Consider the following 20,349-nt stretch of genomic DNA (forward strand, 5'->3'; position numbering starts at 1 on the left):
CAATTGATCCATCTTTTACTAACAAATGTACTTCCTGCCACCCACCTTAGGTTTCAAGGCTCTCTCAGAAATACATTTGTTCTTTTTCAAAGGGGCCGACAGGGCCTCCTGTCTTTGGATTCTTGAGCAGAGCCACCTCTCCGAAAATCCCCCCCGGGGGGGGGAGTGGAACATTCCTTGGGCAGGCGAAGGGACTCACTGACTTGCGTGGTTTGTGGATGGGCTCTTCTTAAGTGGGAAGGGAAGACTTTGGCTGCGGATTTCCTCCTCCGTTGGCAGCTAAGGGTTGGACAAGGCGATCCTGACAGTTCCTCCCATCTCTTGAGTTTGGTCTTTCTAGAAATGCCAAGTAATCCCAGTTACGTGGCAAGGGCTGTGCATACACATAAAACATATATAAAGTGCCATACAAGCGCCAGTTTAAAGACCTTGCTACCCACGTAATGTGGCTGGCATTTCTCTGGGGGCCTCTGCCACCCCTTACTGCCCATCCTCCCCCAGCATGGGAATGGACCCGAAGCCCAGTTGGCAGCCTCCCTCTTGCCCTTCCATCATCCTCAGGCAAAGACTTTCCTTTTCAGGCAGGCTTTTAAGTCTCAGGTACGCTGGTTTGTAACTTACAGATGTTTAAATGTTTTAACATTGTTTTCAACCTTGATGATCAGTTTAATCGTTTTGACTATGATATTTATGGAGCATATTTAAAACTTGTGCTAGTCTTATAGTTTTATCTGCTGTGAGCCGCCTTGGGGGCTGTGTATGGATGGATGGATGGATGGATGGATGGATGGATGGATGGATGGATGGATGGATGAATGAATGGCCCACGATGCGAAGTCCTGCCAAGGCTCTGCCCCAAGAGACCAGCCTTCCAGCCTTGCCTTTATCTCTGTGAAATGGGAACTCTGCAAATAAAAAAATCTTTCTCCAACCCCCCCCCCCGCAGTCCAGAAGAGGAACCGAAACTCGGCGCAGTTTCCCGGCCGCGCGGAAAGAGAAGAAGCCTAAGCGCCGCTACTACGGTATTTACGGTCTAGCGCGCCGGCGGGTCTTTACGGCGGTGTGGCGGCGCCTTCTGGTCGCGCTTTCCGGCAGAGCCGGCCGCCTGCCTCGTCCTGAACTTCCCTTCCGCCGGGTGCTTGGCGGCAGCCGCGCGACAGTTTGCGACAGTCCCGGGAGCCGTCGCCATGGACGTGGGCGAGCTGCTCAACTACCAGGTATTTTTTTTGGGGGGGACACACGAGGAGGGCGACCGGTGAGGGGGGGGGGTTGGGGTTCGGCGGCCTTTGGCGAGGAAGGCCCGGCCCGGGGGGGGGGGGAGGATGGGCCCTGGAGTCAGTCCTTCCCCCTCGGGGCTGGCTGGGGCTGGCCTACCTAGCCGGTCTGTGGTGAGGAGGGAGCGCGCGGGCCCCTTCTCTGAGAGCGGCTGGGTGTGTGTGTGTGTGTGTGTGTTGGGAGGGGGGCGATGGCCGGGCCGGGCCTTGGTCTCCCGCCTTCACAACAGCCCTGCCAGGACGGCCAGGTCAAGAGAGAAGGAAGCCTATGTTTGAGGGAATCCTCTTGGAAGCCAGCCAACCCCCCCCCCCCCGAGGGCTGCTTCGACTGGGGAGGGGGCGAGAAGGGCCCCCAACGCCCTCCTCCTCCCCCCTCCCCCTTTCTTTTCCCCCTTGAATGATCAGGTGTGACAATCTGCCCTTTCAGCCTCCCGAAGAATTCTGGCTTCTTCCCTTTTCGTGCCTTGTTTCTGGCTCTTTCTTTTGTCCCTTTCTTGAGTCGCCCATTTGACCCCCACGGATACTCACCCCACGGGGTGGGGTGGGGGTTTAAATTCATATTTCAAAAGCTTCTGATCCTTTCCCCCTTAATATTCTTTGTTGAAGCCAACAGGTCTGTTCTTTAGGGTCAAGGCGAGAAGGGCCCGTTTTGGGAGCCAGTTTTTGAGCTTTTGTGGCCTGAGTCACCCACTTGCACAGAGTCTGGGACGAACAGAGTCGGATCAGGAGGATGATTGCATAACGGGATTTCGCTCCTAGCGAGGTGGCAGAACCATCATCAGACCAGGAGGGATGCTGGTGTTTCACGTGAAGGGTGGGAATCCAAACACAGTTCAGACATACGTCTTGGGTGTCTGAAACCTTTTATCCACCCGGCCCTGATCCGGCGCCAAATCCTGAGCCACTTGCCTCACCCGTTCCAAAGACTTCCCAAAGCCAAGCCTAGGGCTGGAGCCGATGGAACTTCCTCCTCCTCCTCCTCCTCCTTCTCCTCTGGAAAGAAGAAAGCTTAGGAAGGAGAGGGAGGGAGTCTCCCTGCAAACTTTGCTTCTCAAATTCTGCTGCCTTCAGCAAGTGGGCGAAGGAGGGCGGAGAGCCGGAGGAGATGCTGTAGGGGGTGACGGGTCGGTCAAGACCTCCATCAGTGTGATAACATGGAGCCAGTTTAGAGTACTGTATAACTTATTTCTAGCCATTAATGCAAAATGTTAAGATTAAACCAAATGTAAACGCCACGTGGTGGCGCAAGGGACGTGGTGGCGCTGTGGGTTAAACCGCAGAAGCCTCTGTGCTGCAGGGTCAGAAGACCAGCCGTCATAAGATCGAATCCATGCGACGGAGTGAGCGTCCATCGCTTGTCCTAGCTCCCGCCAACCTAGCGGTTCGAAAGCATGCAAATGCAAGTAGATCAATAGGGACCACCTCGGTGGGAAGGTAACAGCGTTCCGTGTCTAAGTCGCACTGGCCATGTGACCACAGAAGATTGTCTTCGGACAAAAAACGCTGGCTCTATGGCTTGGAAACGGGGATGAGCACCGCCGCCTAGAGTCGAACACGACTGAACAAAAAATTGTCAAGGGGAACCTTTACCTTTTTAAACTCAGTCATCCTCCTGCTTTGATCACCCAGAGTGCAGGACATTCAACGGTGGGCTCACAGGGCAGGAAGCCAGATTTAGGCTGAATATTGGGGGAAAACTTCCTAACTGTTAGAGCAGTACGACAGTGGAACCAGTGACCTTGGGAGTTGGTGAGCGCTCCAACCCTGGAGGCATTCAAGAGAAATTTAGACAACCGCCAGGCAGATCTGCTTTGATTTGTATTCCTGCAGGGAGCAGGGGGTTGGACTTGATGGCCTTGCAGGCCCCTTCCAACGTAATTCTTCTATGGTTCTAGGATTATCATCACTGTCTTAGAATTGCAGAGCTGGAAGGGACCCCGTTATCTTCCTGTTACCCAAACCTGTGTATTTCTAACTGGAAAGGTTGGTGTCTGAATCTATAATGCATGTGTCCCTGAGCACATGGTCTTTGTATCTCTGTGCCTTCTGCTGGTACTGCAGCCTTTTATTGCTCATTGTATGAATATTTTTTGAGTCAGGATCTTGGTATACCAACAGCTCCGTCCGGGAACCATGTTGGACTTTGTCAAAGGCTTTATCACCATGAATAGAGCAAGATTTACATATCCCTGATTCTGCTACAGGATCTTCCACCCAGTGCTTGCAAATTGAGTGCATCCATCATTCTGTCCTTCTCAGAATCTAAACTGCATGTCTTCTGCCCCTTCTTTGCCTCACAGTATAAATTCTGTAATATATTATCTTCAAGAAAACCTTAAATAAATGGCCTATAAAAGGTAGTTGTTCTGTAGCCATTACTAACTTTCCCTTTTGGGGTAAAGTAATAAAGGTAATATCTTAAGCAAATGTCAGGAATGATTTCTGTTCTGTAGCTTTGATTGGAAAGCTTTTCTATAACATCTGAGTTATTCTCTTCTGTTAATTTTAGTACTTTTCTAAAAGCATCTTCCATTTCAGGCCCTTGTCAGTTTTTGGTTACCTTTGTTAGATTTCAGAGCTGACTGGATAGCTTGGTGGTTTAGAAGCTCTCTACCTAGGGAACCCTGAAAAGGGTCAGCATAAGTCAGAATTGGCTTGATGGCACATGATGATGATGATGATGATGATGATGAGTATTATTATTATTATTATTATTATTATTATTATTATTATTATTATTATTATTATTATTATTATTATTATTATTATTATTATTATTATTATTATTATTATTATTATTATTATTATTGCATTTCAGATTTCTGTGTAGCTATTCCTGCACTGACATCTGATGCAGTAAATTTTATTGATCTGTTATTTCCAAATAGCTTTTTAACGTATTTGCACACCTTCTGTACTAGAACCAAGTAGACCTTCCAAAAAAGGAAAAAAGGCTGTTCAGTTATAAAGTGTATTGGTATGTTTTTAAACTGATATGGGCAGTGATGGTCACAGCTTTAGATAGCATTAAAAAGAGATTGGACAAATTTACAGAGGATGGGACGTTCGGTAGGTATGGCTCTTCATGGTACCATGTACTGTATTGCCTTTGGCAGGATTCGCCCTGCTGGTAGCATTTTCTGTGAAGTGCTATGGATTTGTTTTAGTTTTGTTTTGTTTTTGTATTTACAACCGGGCTCTGGCGATTATACTGGTGATTAAGTTTGAGGCTTCCTGCTCCCAGTGCTGGCCTTCTTGGACTTTCTGAGGCCAGTCACGTTGTCGGCCTGGTCACTGCTTTATAAACTTTGAAGAAATAAAATAATTTGTGCTTAGTCCTAAATGCATTTGTTTGAAACGAGGCTCGCTAAACATCTTTCAGAGTATTTGATTGGTAAGCATAGATAAAGCACAGCAAAGAAAGTCATTTGGGAGATGAAATTGACATTTGTAAATGGCTTGTCAGGTGAAGCAACGCAAAGGAAACCTGAGTGTCCCTATATGTTGTGGCATGCTTCCCAATAGCAGGTTTTGGAGGATATGTATGTGGGAGGATGCTGTTGCCCCCCCCACCCATGTTTTCCTTGTGGGCCCCCGAGGACCTTAGTTTATCATCGAGGGACATAAGGTGTAGTGTCAGGCAGCCCCTGTGCTCTTGAAGCGTGCTTGGAGGCAGAATAATTTGAATGTCTGCATGATGGAACTGAAGAAGCTAAATTGCCCAGGTTTGCCCGGAGCCTTGTTTAGAGAAAACTGAGAGGTTCCCTGGCCTCTTCTTGCCTTGGTTTCATGTACATGTCTGTATGTTCGTTTTTATTGCTGGAAACCTCTCAGAGTAGTGGAAAGGCTACCACATGGTGTAGTATAAAATTAAAATAAAATAAAATACAAGTAGGTGGCCTTTTATTTTCTCTCCCCCCCCCCCCTTTTCAGTATGGTCAACCTTTTTCTTTCACAGAGGCACAAAAATGTAAATCCTTGCAGGGACCACAACCTTCTCCTCCCTCCCCAATAGGGGGACATATTGTGTATCATCCTCCTAAAAGCTCTGCAGATTAAACAAAACTGTGCAAAGAATGTTTTAGTGCAAATAACCTGCGGAAGGATGGTGGCAGCTGCTCATTTTATGGTCTTGAAAACTCCTCCTTGAGCTTTCAAGATCCTCTGAAAGAACCAGGGATTGGTCTTTGTGCCCGTAGCATGCCACCCCCCTCCCCGGAATCCGGGTGCTGTAATCAAAGCCGCATGGCTTCTGAGACTGATTGGTGCATTTTATTCTGCTTGGATTTTCTCTCTGGCACTTTAGTAGGGATGGCTCTGTAAGAGTTTTAACCTTTCCTCAATGGGGGAAAAAGAAGAGAGAAACGCTTAGTGTTGCCCTAACCAAGGTGAGACTTTTCTGGCTAACGTGAAGGGTTTAGGATGTTTCTGTCTTTGTTTATCTTCTCGTAGGGATAAAATGTACAAGGCAGACAGTGGTTCAAGATAGCACGCACTGTCTTGCTCATGTAATACTTCCTCAATGCAGGTTAGGAAGGGAGATGTTCCGGTGCGCCTTTCTGATGTGCCTCTAGCATCCTGTTCCACAGAGGATGGTTGTTACTGCAAGACAGACAAATAGGAAAAGCCGTGAGGTGCCATAGAAATGATGTGTCATGCTACAGATGCACCTCATGGTTTTCCCCTGTGGGACAGAACACTGAGATTGTGGTTCTGGGCAGCAATTTGAGGTTCCACCTTTCCTTTTCTCTATATTGTTTTCTTTTCTCCACTGGTATTACTCATACACATACACCTTCTTTAAATGGCTAGTGTCCAGGACATGGGACTTGCCGGCTGTTCAGAAGGCATGAAGGGGTCCCTGGTTCAGCCTTGAACCAACTAGAGTAAGATGAGCCCCCCCCCTGATTTTTTTTGATGGGCCTGAGATCTGGACAAAAAGTAGAGGTGGAGGCGGCAGAGGACTTGAGGACTGTGAGTGGGGTTCCTTGACTGCTTCCTTTTAACGCTAAGGATTCCTTAGACATCTTAGAGGAGTGGATAAAATCCAGCTAATTCAACCCGGTTCCAGCAAGGACACTCAGAGCACCTCTTTATCTCCTCCTTTATAACAAACACAACGCCTTTCAAGCTGGGGAAAGGATTTGTCTTTTTGGCTCTGAAAGGGAAAAAGGCCATCACTCTGTATAGTATATCTGACTTCCAGCCTATTCTTCTTCTCATCGTAGTTTTTATGTGCCATCCAACCTCGGTAGACCCAAGGACCGAGTGGGAAGCTAATGTGGTGTAGTGAATAGACAGGATTAGGACTCTGGAGAATGGGGTTCAATGCCTGCTCGCTCATGAAGACTCACCAAGGGGTAGCACTGGTAAAACTACTTTCTAAATATCTCAACGTACCTCAAAAAACCTACAGTGTCGCCACAAATCAGTTGTGGCTTGAAACATTTCATATCACTTGAACTAGTGACCCAGACTAGTTGGGAAGTCTGGGAAGGTGGATGTGGTCAAACAGGAGATGGCAAGAATCAACATTGACATCCTGGGCGTCAGTGAACTAAAATGGACTGGAATGGGCGAATTCAGTTCAGATGATTATTATATCTACTACTGTGGGCAAGGATCCCGTAGAAGGAATGGGGTAGCCCTCATAGTCAACAAAAGAGTGGGAAAAGCTGTAATGGGATATAATCTCAAAAATGATAGAATGATGTCAATACTAATCCAAGGCAGACCTTTCAACATCACAGTCATCTGAATTTATGCACCAACCACCAATGCTGAGGAGACTGTAATTGACCAATTTTATGAAGATTTACGACACCTAGAACTGACACCAAAGAAAGATGTTCTTCTCATTCTAGGGGACTGGAATGCTAAAGTAGGGAGCCAAGAGATAAAAGGAACAACAGGGAAGTGTGGCCTTGGAGTTCAGAATGAAGCAGGGCAAAGGCTAATAGAGTTTTGTCAAGAGAACAAGCTGGTCATCAAAACACTCTTTTCCAGCAACACAAGAGGCGACTCTACACATGGAAATCACCAGGTGGGCAATACTGAAATCAGATTGATTATATTCTCTGCAGCCAAAGATGGAGGAGCTCAATACAATCAGCAAAAACAAGACCTGGAGCTGATTGGGGCTCTGATCATCAGCTTCTCATTGCAGAATTCAAGCTTAAACTGAAGAGAGTAGGAAAAACCACTGGGCTATTCAGGTGTAATCTGAACCAAATCCCTTATGAATACACAGTGGAAGTGAAGAACAGATTTAAGGAACTAGATTTGGTGGACAGAGTGCCTGAAGAACTTTGGATAGAGGCTCGTAACACTGTACAGGAGGCAGTAACAAAAACCATCCCAAAGAAAAGGAAATGCAAGAAAGCAAAGTGGCTGTCCAGAGAGGAGAAGGGAAACAAAATGCAGGGGAGATAGGGAAAGTTACAGAAAATTGAATGCAAACTTCCAAAGAATAGCAAGGAGAGACAAGAGGGCCTTCTTAAATGAACAATGTAAAGAAATACAGGAAAATAATAGAAAAGGAAAAACCAGAGATCTGTTCAGGAAAATTGGAGATATTAGAGGAACATTTTGTGCAAAGATGGACATGAATAAGGACAAAAATGTGAGGGGCCTAACAAAAGCAGAAGACATCAAGAAGAGGTGGCAAGAATACACAGAAGAATTATGCCAAAAAGATTTGGACATCCCGGACAACCCAGATAATGTGGTTGCTGACCTTGACCCAGACATCCTGGAGAGTGAAGTCAAGTGGGCCTTAGAAAGCTTGTCTAACAACAAGGCCAGTGGAGGTGATGGCATTCCAGTGGAACTATTTAAAATCTTAAAAGATGATGCTGTTAAGGTGCTACATTCAATATGCCAGCAAGTTTGGAAAACTCAGCAGTGGCCAGAGGACTGGAAAAGATCAGTCTACATCCCAATCCCAAAGAAAGGCAGTGCCAAAGAATGCTCCAACTACTGTACCATACAGTTGCACTCATTTCACACGCTAGCAAGGTTATGCTCAAAATCCTCCCAAGGTAGCTTCAGCAGTGTGTGAACCAAGAACTCCCAGAAGTACAAGCTGGATTCCAAAGGGGCAGAGGAACTGCAGACCAAATTGCTAACATGCGCTGCATTATAGAGAAAGCCAGAGAGTTCCAGAAAAAGTCTACTTTTGCTTCTTTGACTATGCAAAAGCCTTTGATTGTGTGGACCACAGCAAACTATGGCAAGTCCTTAAAGATATGGGCATGCCTGACCACCTTATCTATCTCCTGAGAAACCTATATGTGGGACAGGAAGCAACAGTTAGAACTGGATATGGAACAACTGATTAGTTCAAAATTGGGAAAGGAGTCCGACAAGGCTGTATATTGTCCCCCTGCTTATTCAACTTATATGCAGAATACATCATGAGGAAGGCTGGACTGGAGGAATCCCAAGCCGGAATTAAGATTGCCGGAAGAAACATCAGCAACCTCCGATATGCAGATGATACCACTCTGATGGCAGAAAGTGAGGAGGAATTAAGGAACATCTTAATGAGGGTGAAAGAAAGAGGAGAGTGCAAAAAATGGTCTGAAGCTCAACATCAAAAAAACTAAGATCATGGCCACTGGTCCCATCACCTCCTGGGAAATAGAAGGGGAAGATATGGAGGCAGTGACAGATTTTACTTTCTTGGGCTCCATGATCACTGCAGATGGAGACAGCAGCCACGAAATCAAAAGAGGCCTGCTTCTTGGGAGGAAAACGATGACAAACTTAATAAGCATGTTAAAAAGCAGAGACATCACTCTGCCAACAAAGGTCCACATAGTCAAAGCTATGGTTTTTCCAGTAGTGATGTATGGAAGTGAGAGCTGGACCATAAAGAAGGTTGACCGCCCAAAAATGGATGCTTTTGAATTGTGGTGCTGGAGGAGGCTCTTGAGAGTCCCCTGGACTGCAGAGAACAAACCTATCCATTTTGAAGGAAATCAACCCTGAGTCCTCACTGGAAGGACGGGTCCTGAAGCTGAGGATCCAGTACTTTGGCCTTCTCATGAGAAGAGAAGACTCCCTGGAAAAGACCTTGATGTTAGGAAAGTGTGTGGGCAAGAGGAGAAGGGGACGACAGAGGTTGAGATGGTTGGACAGTATCATTGAAGCAACCAACATGAATTTCATCCAACTCCGGGAGGCAGTGGACAATAGGGGGGCCTGGCATGCTCTCGTTCATTGGGTCATGAAGAGTCGGACACGACTAAACAACAACCACAGTGACCCAGATGGCACCATCATGAACAGCCCTACTGAGGTCTTGAAGACTCCAGGTCATGGTTTCTTCACTGGGTAAATCATCTCCTGGTTGGTCTTCCTCTTTTGTTTAACTACTTTCTATTTTCTCTAGCTTTATTATCTTTTCCAATAAGTCTTGCCTGTTCATGATATCCCAGCGGAGTCATTTTGACTGCTAGGGAGAGTTCTGGCTTAGTTAGATCTGGCATCCTCTGATTTGTCCTTTTGGCTGTTCATGATTTCTGTAGAGCTCCTGCCCAACAACATATTTCAAAAGGCATAATATTTCTTGCTTTTTTCATTCACCTGTTTCCTGTTATCCTCCTAAAATACGTCTCGGTTACAGATGGTGGAAGAGCTTCTGTAACTTCAACATGTTTTGGCAAGCTTGCTTAGTTATGAGGAGTTATTTCCTGGTCACTTGCTGGCTACCAAAAACATGAGGGTCCTAAGATTAGCTGTCGCTGGGTTGTCAGCTAGAATGTGGCGGCTCACAGGATCGGATGGGTGTCCCCTTCCTCTTCATTGGCAGAATCTTGAGGAAACTTTTTTTCTTCTGGCAGCACACCTGTGAGGTCTACTTCCTGGTGTTAATTTCCCACAGGTGTAGGCATCCTTCAGTCTCGAGAGACTATGGCAACGTGCTCTGAATAGAAGTCTTGGAACAGAGTCTAGTGTGGCTGAGAAGGCCAATTCAAGAGTGACCATCCCTTCCACACTGTAGACAAATACAATCTATCCCCTGTCCAGCTCCCCGGTTTTCCTGATTTCAGGACTGCCTCTTAGCCTCAGCCTGCTGGACAACTGTCTATTCAAATTGGGAGAGGCCACGATGCACTGCCTGCCTCCAGGCTTAACGGTCAGATGTCAGGGTTTCCAATCTGTTGAGGTCCATTCGTAAGGCCTTCAGATCTCGCATTCATATAGCCTTGCATTGCAGCTGTGGTCTTCCTCTGGGGCGCTTTCCCTGCACTAATTCTCCATACAGGAGATCTTTTGGCATCCGACCATCAGCCATTCTCACAACGTGCCCAAGCCAGTGTAGACGTCGCTGTTTCAGTAATGTATGCATGCTGAAAATTCCAGCTCGTTCTAGGACCTCTTTATTTGAAACTTTGTCCTGTCAGGTGTTACCAAAAATGTGTTGGAGACAATGCATATGGAATGTGTTCAGCTTCCTCTCCTGCTGTGCACAAAGGGTCCAGGACTCGCTGCAGTACAGGAGTGTGCTCAGGACACAGGCTCTATAGACCTGGATCTTGGTATATGCCCTCCTTGTTAAGCCATACTCTCTTTGTGAGTCTAGAGAACATGGTAGGTGCTTTGCCAATGTGTTTATCCAGCTCAACATCTAGGGAGAGAGTGTCAGAGATCATTGAGCCACAAAATCATGAACAACCTCCAGTTCTTGGGTGGAGATGATAATAGAGGGAGGTGAGTCCACACCCTGGCCCATGACTTGTGTTTTCTTCAGCCTGATTGTTAGTCCAAAGTCTTGGCAGGCCTTGCTGAAACGATTCATGAGTTGTTGGAGGTCTTCAGCAGAGTGGGCAACAATGGCTGCATCATTGTCGAAGAGGAAGTCCCGCATGCATTTCAGCTGGACTTTGCTCTCAATTTAGAGAGATTAAAGAGCTTTCCATCTGATCTAATCCGGAGATAGACACCTTCTGTTGCAGTTCCAAAGGCGTGCTTCAGCATGACAGCAAAAAGATCCCAAACAGGGTCGGCACAAGGACACAGCCCTGTTTCACTCCACTTTAGATGTCAAAGGGAACTGATGTTGAGCCATCAAAAACTACAGTGACCTTCATTTCCTCATGACAGGACCTGATGATGTTGAGGAGTCGAGGTGGACATCCAGTCTTGGGAAGTATTTTAAAAAGGCCATCCCTGCTAACCAGATCAAAGGCCTTTATGAGATCTATGAAGGCCACGAAGAGTGGCTGTCATTGTTCCTTACATTTCTCCTGCAACTGTCTGAGGGAAAATACCATGTCAGTGGTGGATCTATTAGCTCGAAATCCACACTGATTCTGGATAAACTCTTGTCTGCAAGCACTTTGAGCCTCTTCATCACAATACGGGCAAGCAGCTTCCCTACAATGCTGAGAAGAGAGATGCCATGGTAGTTATTACAGTTGCCTCTGTCTCCTTTGTTCTTGTACAGTGTGATAATGTTTGCATCCTTCATGTCCTGTGGTACTCCACCTTCCCTCCAGCAAAGACAGAAGATCTCATACAGCTCAGTGGAGATGATACAGTACCTTTATAGCACTTCAACAGGGATGTTATCCTTTCCAGGTGCCTTGCTGGAGGCAAGGGAGTCCAAGGCCGCTTTTATTTCTGCTAAAGTTTGTTCGCTGTCCAACTGTTCCAAGATAGGCAGGCACTCGGTGTTATTTAATGCCTCTTTGTTTACTACATTCTCTCTGGAATAAAGCTCAGAGTAGTGCTGCACCCAGTGTTCCATCTGCTGTGCTTGGTCCTGGATGATCACGCCTGTAGCAGACTTCAAAGGAGCAGATTTCTTCTGTATTGGACCTAAAGCCTACTTGATACCATCATACATTCCCTTGATGTTACCTGTGTCTGCTGTTATCTGTATCTGGGAGCAGAGCTGAAGCCAATAATCGTTGGAACATCTCCTGGCAGCCTGTTAGACTTAGCTATGAGTAGCTCTTAGAGCTTGCAAGTTGTACTCACCAGGACAGGCTTTGTATGCTGCTAGAGCTCTCCTCTTATCCTCGATGGCTGGCATCAACTCCTCCGAAAGGGCTTCGAAACAGTCGTCCGTCTTTTTGGTCTTCTTGCCAAAGGTGGACAAGGTGGTGTTATAGACAGCATTCTTGAAATGTTCCCATCATTCAGGTGCATTTGCATCAACCCTGGAAGGGTTTCCTCAAGTGCTTGGGCAAATTTCTCCACTTTTCTTTGATCACGAATCTTGCTGATGTCAATACGTGGTCTTCCTTCCTTTTTCATGTGATACAGTCTCTTTGTTCGCAATTTTACTCTACTACACACCAAGAAGTGATCAGTATCGCAATTAGCACCCTGATAACTGTGTGTGATCATAATAATGGGAAGGCTAGAGCATCTAGTGAGGATCAAATCGAGCTGATGCCAATCCTTGGATCTTGGATGTCTCCAAGAGACTCTGTATCGAAGTTTCATATTAAAGAATGTGTTGCTGACAGAGAGACTATAATAACAGCAAACCCCACCTTTTGCCACATTTGTGCTGAAAAATAGCACTGATGGTGTAAATGTGTGATATCCTTCTAGGAACATAGCAATTCCATCAGTAAAGCAAATATGTGCTGGCTACTGAGCCAAGGAATTTCAGAAGAAAATCAGTCTGTGTGTTGTGTTGTTGTTGTTTAGTCGTTTAGTCGTGTCCAACTCTTCGTGACTCCATGGACCAGAGCACGCCAGGCCCTCCTATCTTCCACTGCCTCCCGTAGTTGTGTCAAATTCATGTTGGTTTCTTCGCAGACACTGTCCAGCCATCTCATCCTCGGTCGTCCCCTTCTCCTCTTGCCGTTGCACTTTCCTAACATCAAGGTTTTTTCCAAGGAGTCTTCTCTTCTCATGAGATGGCCAAAGGATTGGAGCCTCAGCTGTAGGATCTGTCCTTCCAGTGAGCACTCAGGGTTGATTTCCTTCAGAATGGATAGGTTTGTTCTCCTTGCAGTCAAGGGAACTCTCAAGAGCCTCCTCCAGCACCACAATTCAAAGGCATCAATTCTTCGGCGGTCTGCTTTCTTTATGGTCCAGCTCTCACTTCCATACATCACGACAGGAAAAACCATAGCTACAACTGTGCGTTGTAGGCTACAACAAAGTCTTAGTGTAGATCATGAGAAGCTGTGGGTTGTTCTGAAGGAAATGGGTTTGCCCTTGATTGTCCTGATTAGAGATGGGGGTATTCATATTCATATAATAATACGTATTTCCTCCCACAGGTGGAAATAACGAGGATCTGACCCCATGGGGCCAGACTGTCCACTCACCATTCTGCCATTTACGTACACTTGACAGAACCTTCTTATTGTGCTGTTCTCTGCAATGCAGCACTCGTGAGCGGCGGAATGGTGAGTGGACAGTCCGGCTCCATGGGGCCGAACCCTCCTTATTTCCACCTGTGGGGGGATATTCGTATACGAATACTAATACCCCCATCTCTAGTCCTGATGCATAACCTGTCTTGCACACAAGAAGCTACCATGAGGACAACATCTAGAGAGACAGAAGGGTTCCCTCTAGGCAAAGGAGTCAGACAAGGGTCCATTTTATGCCCTTATTTGTTCAATCTGTATGCAGAACATATCATACAGAAAGCTGGACTAGATTCAGAGAAAGGAGGAGTGGAAATGGGTGGAAAAAACATCAGTAATTTTCAGATATGCAGATGACATCATCTTACTGGCAAAGAGCAGCAATGACTTGAAACAACTTTTAGTGAAAGTGAAAAAAGGAAGTATCAAAGCAGGACTGCAGTTGAATGTTAGGAGGACAAAAATCATCACTACGGAAGAACTAAACAAATTTAATGTTGACAATGAAAAAATTGAAATAGAGATTATGTACACTTTGGTTCAGTCATCAATCCAAATGGAAACTGCAGCCAAGGAACCGGAAGACTGAGACTCTGAAGGCAGCGATGAAGGAACTGGAAAAGGTCATCAGGTGTAAAGTGACATCACCGGAGACCAAGACCAAGATCATCCACAATCTTGGATTTCCAGTCACCATGTAGAAAATGTGAAAGCTGTACAGTTAAGAAAGTTGACTGGGAGAAAGAACGGTTCCTTTGAACTGTGGTGCTGGAGGAGAGCTTTGTGGATTCTCCGGACTGCCAGAAAGACAAACGAGTGGTTCCTAGATCAAATCAAGTCCCAAAGATCTCTGGAGGAAAAAAAATGTTGAAAATTAGGCTGTTCTACTTTGGACGCATCTTGAGAAAGCAAGATTCTCTGGAAAAGATAACAATACTGGGAAAGGTGGAAGGCAACAGGCAAAGAGGAAGGGCCAAATACAAGATGAGCTGACTCCTAAAGGAAGCCACAGGGTTGAGTTTGCAAAAGCTGAGCAGCGCTCAGTAGGAAGCCCAAAAAGCAGCGGAAGCTTTAGCCAGCGTCGTTACAGGGGGACATTGTCATTTAAGGGAGTTCGGCTAGATTGATTTCCGTGGCGTCTTAGAAGTTGGGAAGGCCTTTGGATGGAAGCTTCTTCTGTCTGCAACCGGGTCGTTGCTTGGATTCCAGTTGTGCCTGTCCAGAGGCTTCCGTCCCCCAGCAGAGACGGGGGGGGGGGAGAAACATGGAAGTCCCTGCATTTCGGGAAGGGAGGAGGGCAGCTTGAGTCTGTGAGATGCGAAAAGGCTCAACCGGTGGTGGAGGATTCTCTTTTAAACATTCCCTCTTTGGCTCTGAAATCTGAAGTTTTTGCTAAAGTGTCTAAAGCAGATCTGGTGTTTTAATTTCAGGCGCTAAATGGCGTTTCCCCTTCTCCCATTAAATTTTAATTATAAACCTTTGGGCGCTCTGAGGAAGCTCCTGAGAGATCACCTGCATGTCGTAGGGTAGGAAATGGATCACCAGCCATAAATCAAAAAGGGGTGATGGTGGAATCTGCTGAGTGCGATCCCTCTTGAGGTGGAAGAAAGCCCCTTCCTGCTTTTATCTTACGTCAAGCTCTCTGCAGTCTTGAGGTGACCCCCTCCTTCCTTCCTTCCTTCCTTCCTCCCCCCCACCCTCTGTTCTCTGCACGTGCCCCAACTCCGGTTCATGTATTTTCTGTACTTTATGCCAACTCTTCATCTTCCTTCTAATCCCAAGTGAAAACATTCATTTTTCTCCTGTCTTTATTTCCTCGGTTTTCTTGTGGTTTGCTGTTATTTATGACCCTTTTATTTAATTCTAAGTATTTTTGATGCAATTTGCATGTGCCATGCAAGACATTATAAAATGTAATGCCGCGCTGTATTTCATCGGGCTTGCTTGTTTCAGCAGCTCGTCTGGAAAAAGAAGATTGATTTTGCTCATATTTTTCCCCCTCTCCTGGTTTTAGAAATGAAAGGCTCCTGCAGTGAAAGTTGCTGGGGGTGGGTGGTGGGTGGGGAGGGTTTAAATCTATCCAGGAATATATCAAATCTTTGCTGCCCCCTCCCCCCTTTTTTTCATTCGGATGAGGTTTTTGCAAGTTAGATTTGGCAGGGATGGAGGGAAGATTTTTATTTATTTTCTTATTTCCAAAGCACATTCTGGGTATTACTCAGTGACAGAAGTTACAAATTTCCTTCCTTTTTCCTTCCTAAGGTTCTCTGTTCTGCACCTTCTGCAGCATTCAGTGGAATGGTTTCATCAGGGGGGAAAGGAAGGTTGTATTTCTTACCCTGGGAAGCCTCCCCCCCCCACTTTCCTGATACTGAATAGGTCTCCTCTGGAGGTGGCTCAATGCAGATAACTTGTTAACCTCTGCTTTGTGCAAAACAAAGGATCCTTTCTGTATAGGATAGGTTGGCTCATCATGTTCCCTTTGCCTCCAGGACATGGATGGGTCATTTTGCCATGCTTTGGTGGCTCCCCAGATTTTAGGTAAGGTAAAGGTTCCCCTTGACGTTGGGTCCAGTTGTGTCCGACTGGAGGGCGCGGTGCTCATCCCCGTCTCCAAACTGTAGAGCCAGCGTTTGTCTGAAGACAGTTTCCGTGGTCACGTGGCCAGCGCGACAAGACACGGAACGCCGGGACCTTCCCACCGAGGTGGTACCTATTTATCCACTCGCATTTTTATATGCTTTCAAACGGCTAGGTTGGCAGGAGCTGGGTCATTTTGCCATGCTTTGGTGGCTCCCCAGATTTTGGGGGGGGGGGGGTTAATATAAAAAACACGGCCACTAGAGGGCACAAGGGAGCCTTTTTCAGTTAAACTTCCCACCCTTCACATTCTTTTAAGAAAACATTGCAGGGAGGGATCTTAAGAAAAACTGGGTGCCCAGTTGTGGCCTTCTAAGGCCGAAGGGTGGTGTGTGTGTCCTCTGGAGGTTGCTTGCGCTGAGTGGCTGCAAAGCCGAGTCCATGCAGAGCCTTAAGACTCAAGCTGCAGCTCTGTAAGGCTGGCCCATCTCTGTGGTCAGGCCGCTGCTGGGCAGTTTGTTTGAGCAGTGGTCTGGGACTGTGTGTCTGTCATATTTTCCCCTTTTTTTGGCTCTCGGCGTGAGTTAATGTGCTGGCGTTGCACTTTTCTGGGATCATTTTCACTTGGGTGAGTTATGGAAGAAGATGGCAGTTCATTTGCATGCACTGCTGGGTTAACGAGGGACCCGGTGCTCTGCCTGCACCGTAATCAATGGTGTAAGATGATCTTGTTTGCAGTAAGTGTAGGTAACGGACCAGCCCCGTGTGTGGCTATATTGACGTTGCCAGCAACCAAACTCAAGGGAAGGCACCTTCGTGTCACATTCCTAGTTTCAGGCTGAGTGGTTGTGGCACCGTGAGAACCTGCGCCGGAATTGCAAGACAGAGGTTATCTCCGATGAGCCTCCTGCAGAGGAGACGTCTTCCTTTCCAATGGCATTTGTAGGAAGGGGTAAGCCATGTGCCAGTCTGTGCAAGCGTTATAGGTGAAAACACAATAAAAACAAGAAGTTAAAGAAAGGCAAAAACATGGTGGCACCTTAAAAGACTAACTTTTATTCCATGTTGTCCATGAAAGCTCAGATTAAAAAAATTATAAAAGATAGTCTTTAAGGTGCCACCATGTTTTTATCTCTCTTTTTGTAAATTTGATTGTGTTTTCACCTATGCTTCCAGTGGCGTGTGTCTGAACTCAGCCACACACTATAGGGCAGGGGTGGGCAATTAATTTCTATAGGGGGGGCACATGAAAAATTTGAACTGTATTCAGGGGCCGAACCAACTTTACTTAAAAATAAAATGAAACAGTGCTGTTATGATTGTTTTTATTTTAAACTGGTTAATCTTCACAAATACTAAAGAGGTTTTTCGTGGTATGTTAAAGATAAGCAACTGATCAACTTTAGACAAAAAGCTATAAATTGTCTTGATGTCCCTCGGGCTGCACTTTGTCCTGGTCTGCTGTAGGGGAAGGCTTCCCAAGGTAGGTAGGAAGGGCGGTACCTGTTCACCGCTAGGTATTAGCGCACCTGTCCTTCCCAAAACATGATGCCTCTGCACAGGAACACTTGGTAGTTGTGCAGTTCTTTGGACCTTTCAAGGTTAAGTCAGCAAGTACTTCATTCATTCATTCATTCATTCATTCATTCATTCATTCATTCATTCATTCATTCATTCATTCATTCATTCATTTAAAATAGGACCCAAGGCGGCTTACATCATTAAAAGGCAGTATTTAAAGCAGAAAAACAATGAGTTATACAAAGGCAGCCTACATCATGAAAAGACAATATTTAAAGCTTAAAACAAGAAGTCTATAAGTGCTAAAAAGGCTCAAACAAATGCCACACTAAATCAAGGCAAGCAAAAGCAACACCCCCCCCCCAAAAAAAAAGGCATTCAAAGAGAAAGGTCTTTGCTTTTGGGAAGCAAAGATGGGGCCAGCCAGGCCTCCTGTAGAAACCGACACACACCCCCCCCCAATTCCCTTAGCCCGCTGGAGTAATTGCTTTTCCACTCAGTTCTCCTGGATATCTCTCTCCTCAACATTTCATTTATTCCCTGCTGAATCAAATGGTGGCACTCCCTCTCTGCCAGGTGCGGCTTGGGCAGCCCTGGGCAATATGCCTTTCAGCTTGGCACAAGGCGTCGATCGGAAGGGAGAGGAGGCGCCATGTGCCGTCGCCGCACCTGTTGGCTTGCCAAGACCTCGGGAGTCCATAAACCTTTATACAGCGCAGCAGAACAGTTGCAGATGGCCCTAAACCGATGATTAAATATTGCTGCCGCACTGGTCCAGGAAAGCTGCGCCCAGGCCCCGTGTGTCTGGTATCTGATTACATCCGATAATGAGAGGGTGACAGCCAAGTCCAGCAATTTTCAGGGTTCTTCTTCCAATCTACCTTGGGAGAGGAAAGGGGGGGGGAGCAATCGGCATGATGGCCAAAAAAACGTGATCTAGACTGTTGCAGCCGGTCGGCTCTCTGTTGCCTCTCCAGCTTGCAGAGCGGCATGCTTGAGAGCAGCCAAGAGCGGCTGAGAATCAAGACAAGGATTGATGGCAGGCTCTTGTCTGCTCTCGCAGGCGCCCGGTGATTGAGACGGCTGTAGTAGACGGAGGGGGGCAATCTGTCTCTGGATATCAAACCCGCTGGGTGCCAAAGGTGTCATTTTTGTCAAGATGGGGCTGCCTTCCAGTCCAGCTCCCTGCCGCTGATATGTTTCCCTGTCATTGCCGGCAGGATTGCTTGTGTTTGACCAGGTATCGGCCAAGGGGATAAAGCCTTGCGCAGGCTGCCATCTTCCGACCCCAGAACTCAGCATCTTGTGAAACGGCAGTGAGGGAAGGCGGGAGGGCTTTCTTCTGCCAGTCCTTCTTCTGTCTCGGGTCACACAAGGCCAAGCGCATGGCAGGACCTAAGGCCATGGCTCCCTGCCTTGAGTAACCCAGGTAGGGGTTCTTGGGCTGCAGGGTCCAGAAACCCCAGCCAGCTCAGCTGGTGGGGAAGGCTCCCAGGGGCTGGAGTCCGAGAGCAACAGGGTGGGAATCGCTGCTCTGGGTTACGTCCCGATGGTGAGCAGAAGGTTGCACGAAAGGGCCATCTTCCCCGACATCTCCACTAGGTCTGGAATCCTGGCTTTTCTATACGCCTCGCTCTGTGTATGCATCCTCCATAAGACAGGAATAAAAACACCCTGGGAATCTTAAGGATTTATAATTTCAATTATAGTCTGTGGGCAGCCTCTCCTTTGATGGAGATTACCCATCCATTTTGCTCTGCTGCTGTGTTTATAATTGCCGTCGCCAGTCGTTACCTGGCGAGCTTCTCCGTATGGTGGCTGGAGAGCAGAGATGCAACCCCCCCTTCCCTCGAAGCCATACCAAAAGGCTGACCAGCTTGGTAGAATGGATCGGAGCTTGTGGTATGGTGGCAGAGCTTTTCTGTCCCAGAAGAAGGCAGCAGAGCAGGACTCTATGGAGGTCAAAGGAGGATCAGTAAAATATGCAGAGACAACAGTTAGCAAAAACAGGACCCACAGCCCTGTGGCTCCGAGAAGAGGTCAACCAGAAATGCAAGATAACATTCTCTTGAGCGGTGACTGTCTAGGGAGAGGGGAGACATGGCAGAGAACGGGCAAGAGCATTAAGCCCAAAGAGGAGAGAGGACACGAAGGCATGTCCCTGGAGAATGTGAACGCATTCGAGCATCCGCTTTCAGTGAACCTCCCACCCCAGAGGCCCCACTGGGTTGCTTCTGACCCGAACAAAGAAGAAGACCAGCGAGGAAGGGTCTTTTTCATTGACGGGAGGATTGTGTTGGTGAGAATACTTGCCTTTCATAAAACAAGCAGCGCAAAGGTGTGTGTCTTGTGTTCCCCCTTCTCTGCTGACCTGTTGTCTGGTATGAAATACAATCCCTGGAAGTGTCTGTACATTTTCCCCTCTGCAAAGCAGTTTAATTTCCTTTTCAGAAAAAAAAATGTTTAGCTCTTACCCTGCCTGACATTGGCTTATTTCTTTTGAGATACACTTGCAAAAAAGCAGGGTTGGAAAGCAGGTTGGCTTAACACAGGTGTTACAGAAAAGATTAAGAGGTTGCTGGAAAGATATCGCTGGAGATTTGGAGCTTGCCTCCCGAAGTCTTTCTAAA

At 46.7% G+C, this 20,349-nt stretch overlaps 1 protein-coding gene across 1 annotated transcript in view; it reads left to right on the forward strand.

The window, feature by feature from the left end:
• Positions 1-1,054: 1,054 nt before the first annotated feature.
• CTNNBL1 (catenin beta like 1) overlaps positions 1,055-20,349 on the forward strand; it is a 110,702-nt gene continuing 91,407 nt past the window's right edge. The window contains exon 1 of the mRNA XM_072996583.2: positions 1,055-1,217. Coding sequence (XP_072852684.2) covers positions 1,188-1,217 — 30 coding nt within the window. The 5' untranslated portion in view covers positions 1,055-1,187. The remainder of the gene's footprint in view (positions 1,218-20,349) is intronic.

The sequence above is a fragment of the Pogona vitticeps genome, chromosome 4, assembly GCF_051106095.1.
Source record: "Pogona vitticeps strain Pit_001003342236 chromosome 4, PviZW2.1, whole genome shotgun sequence".
NCBI classification, from domain to species: domain Eukaryota; kingdom Metazoa; phylum Chordata; class Lepidosauria; order Squamata; family Agamidae; genus Pogona; species Pogona vitticeps.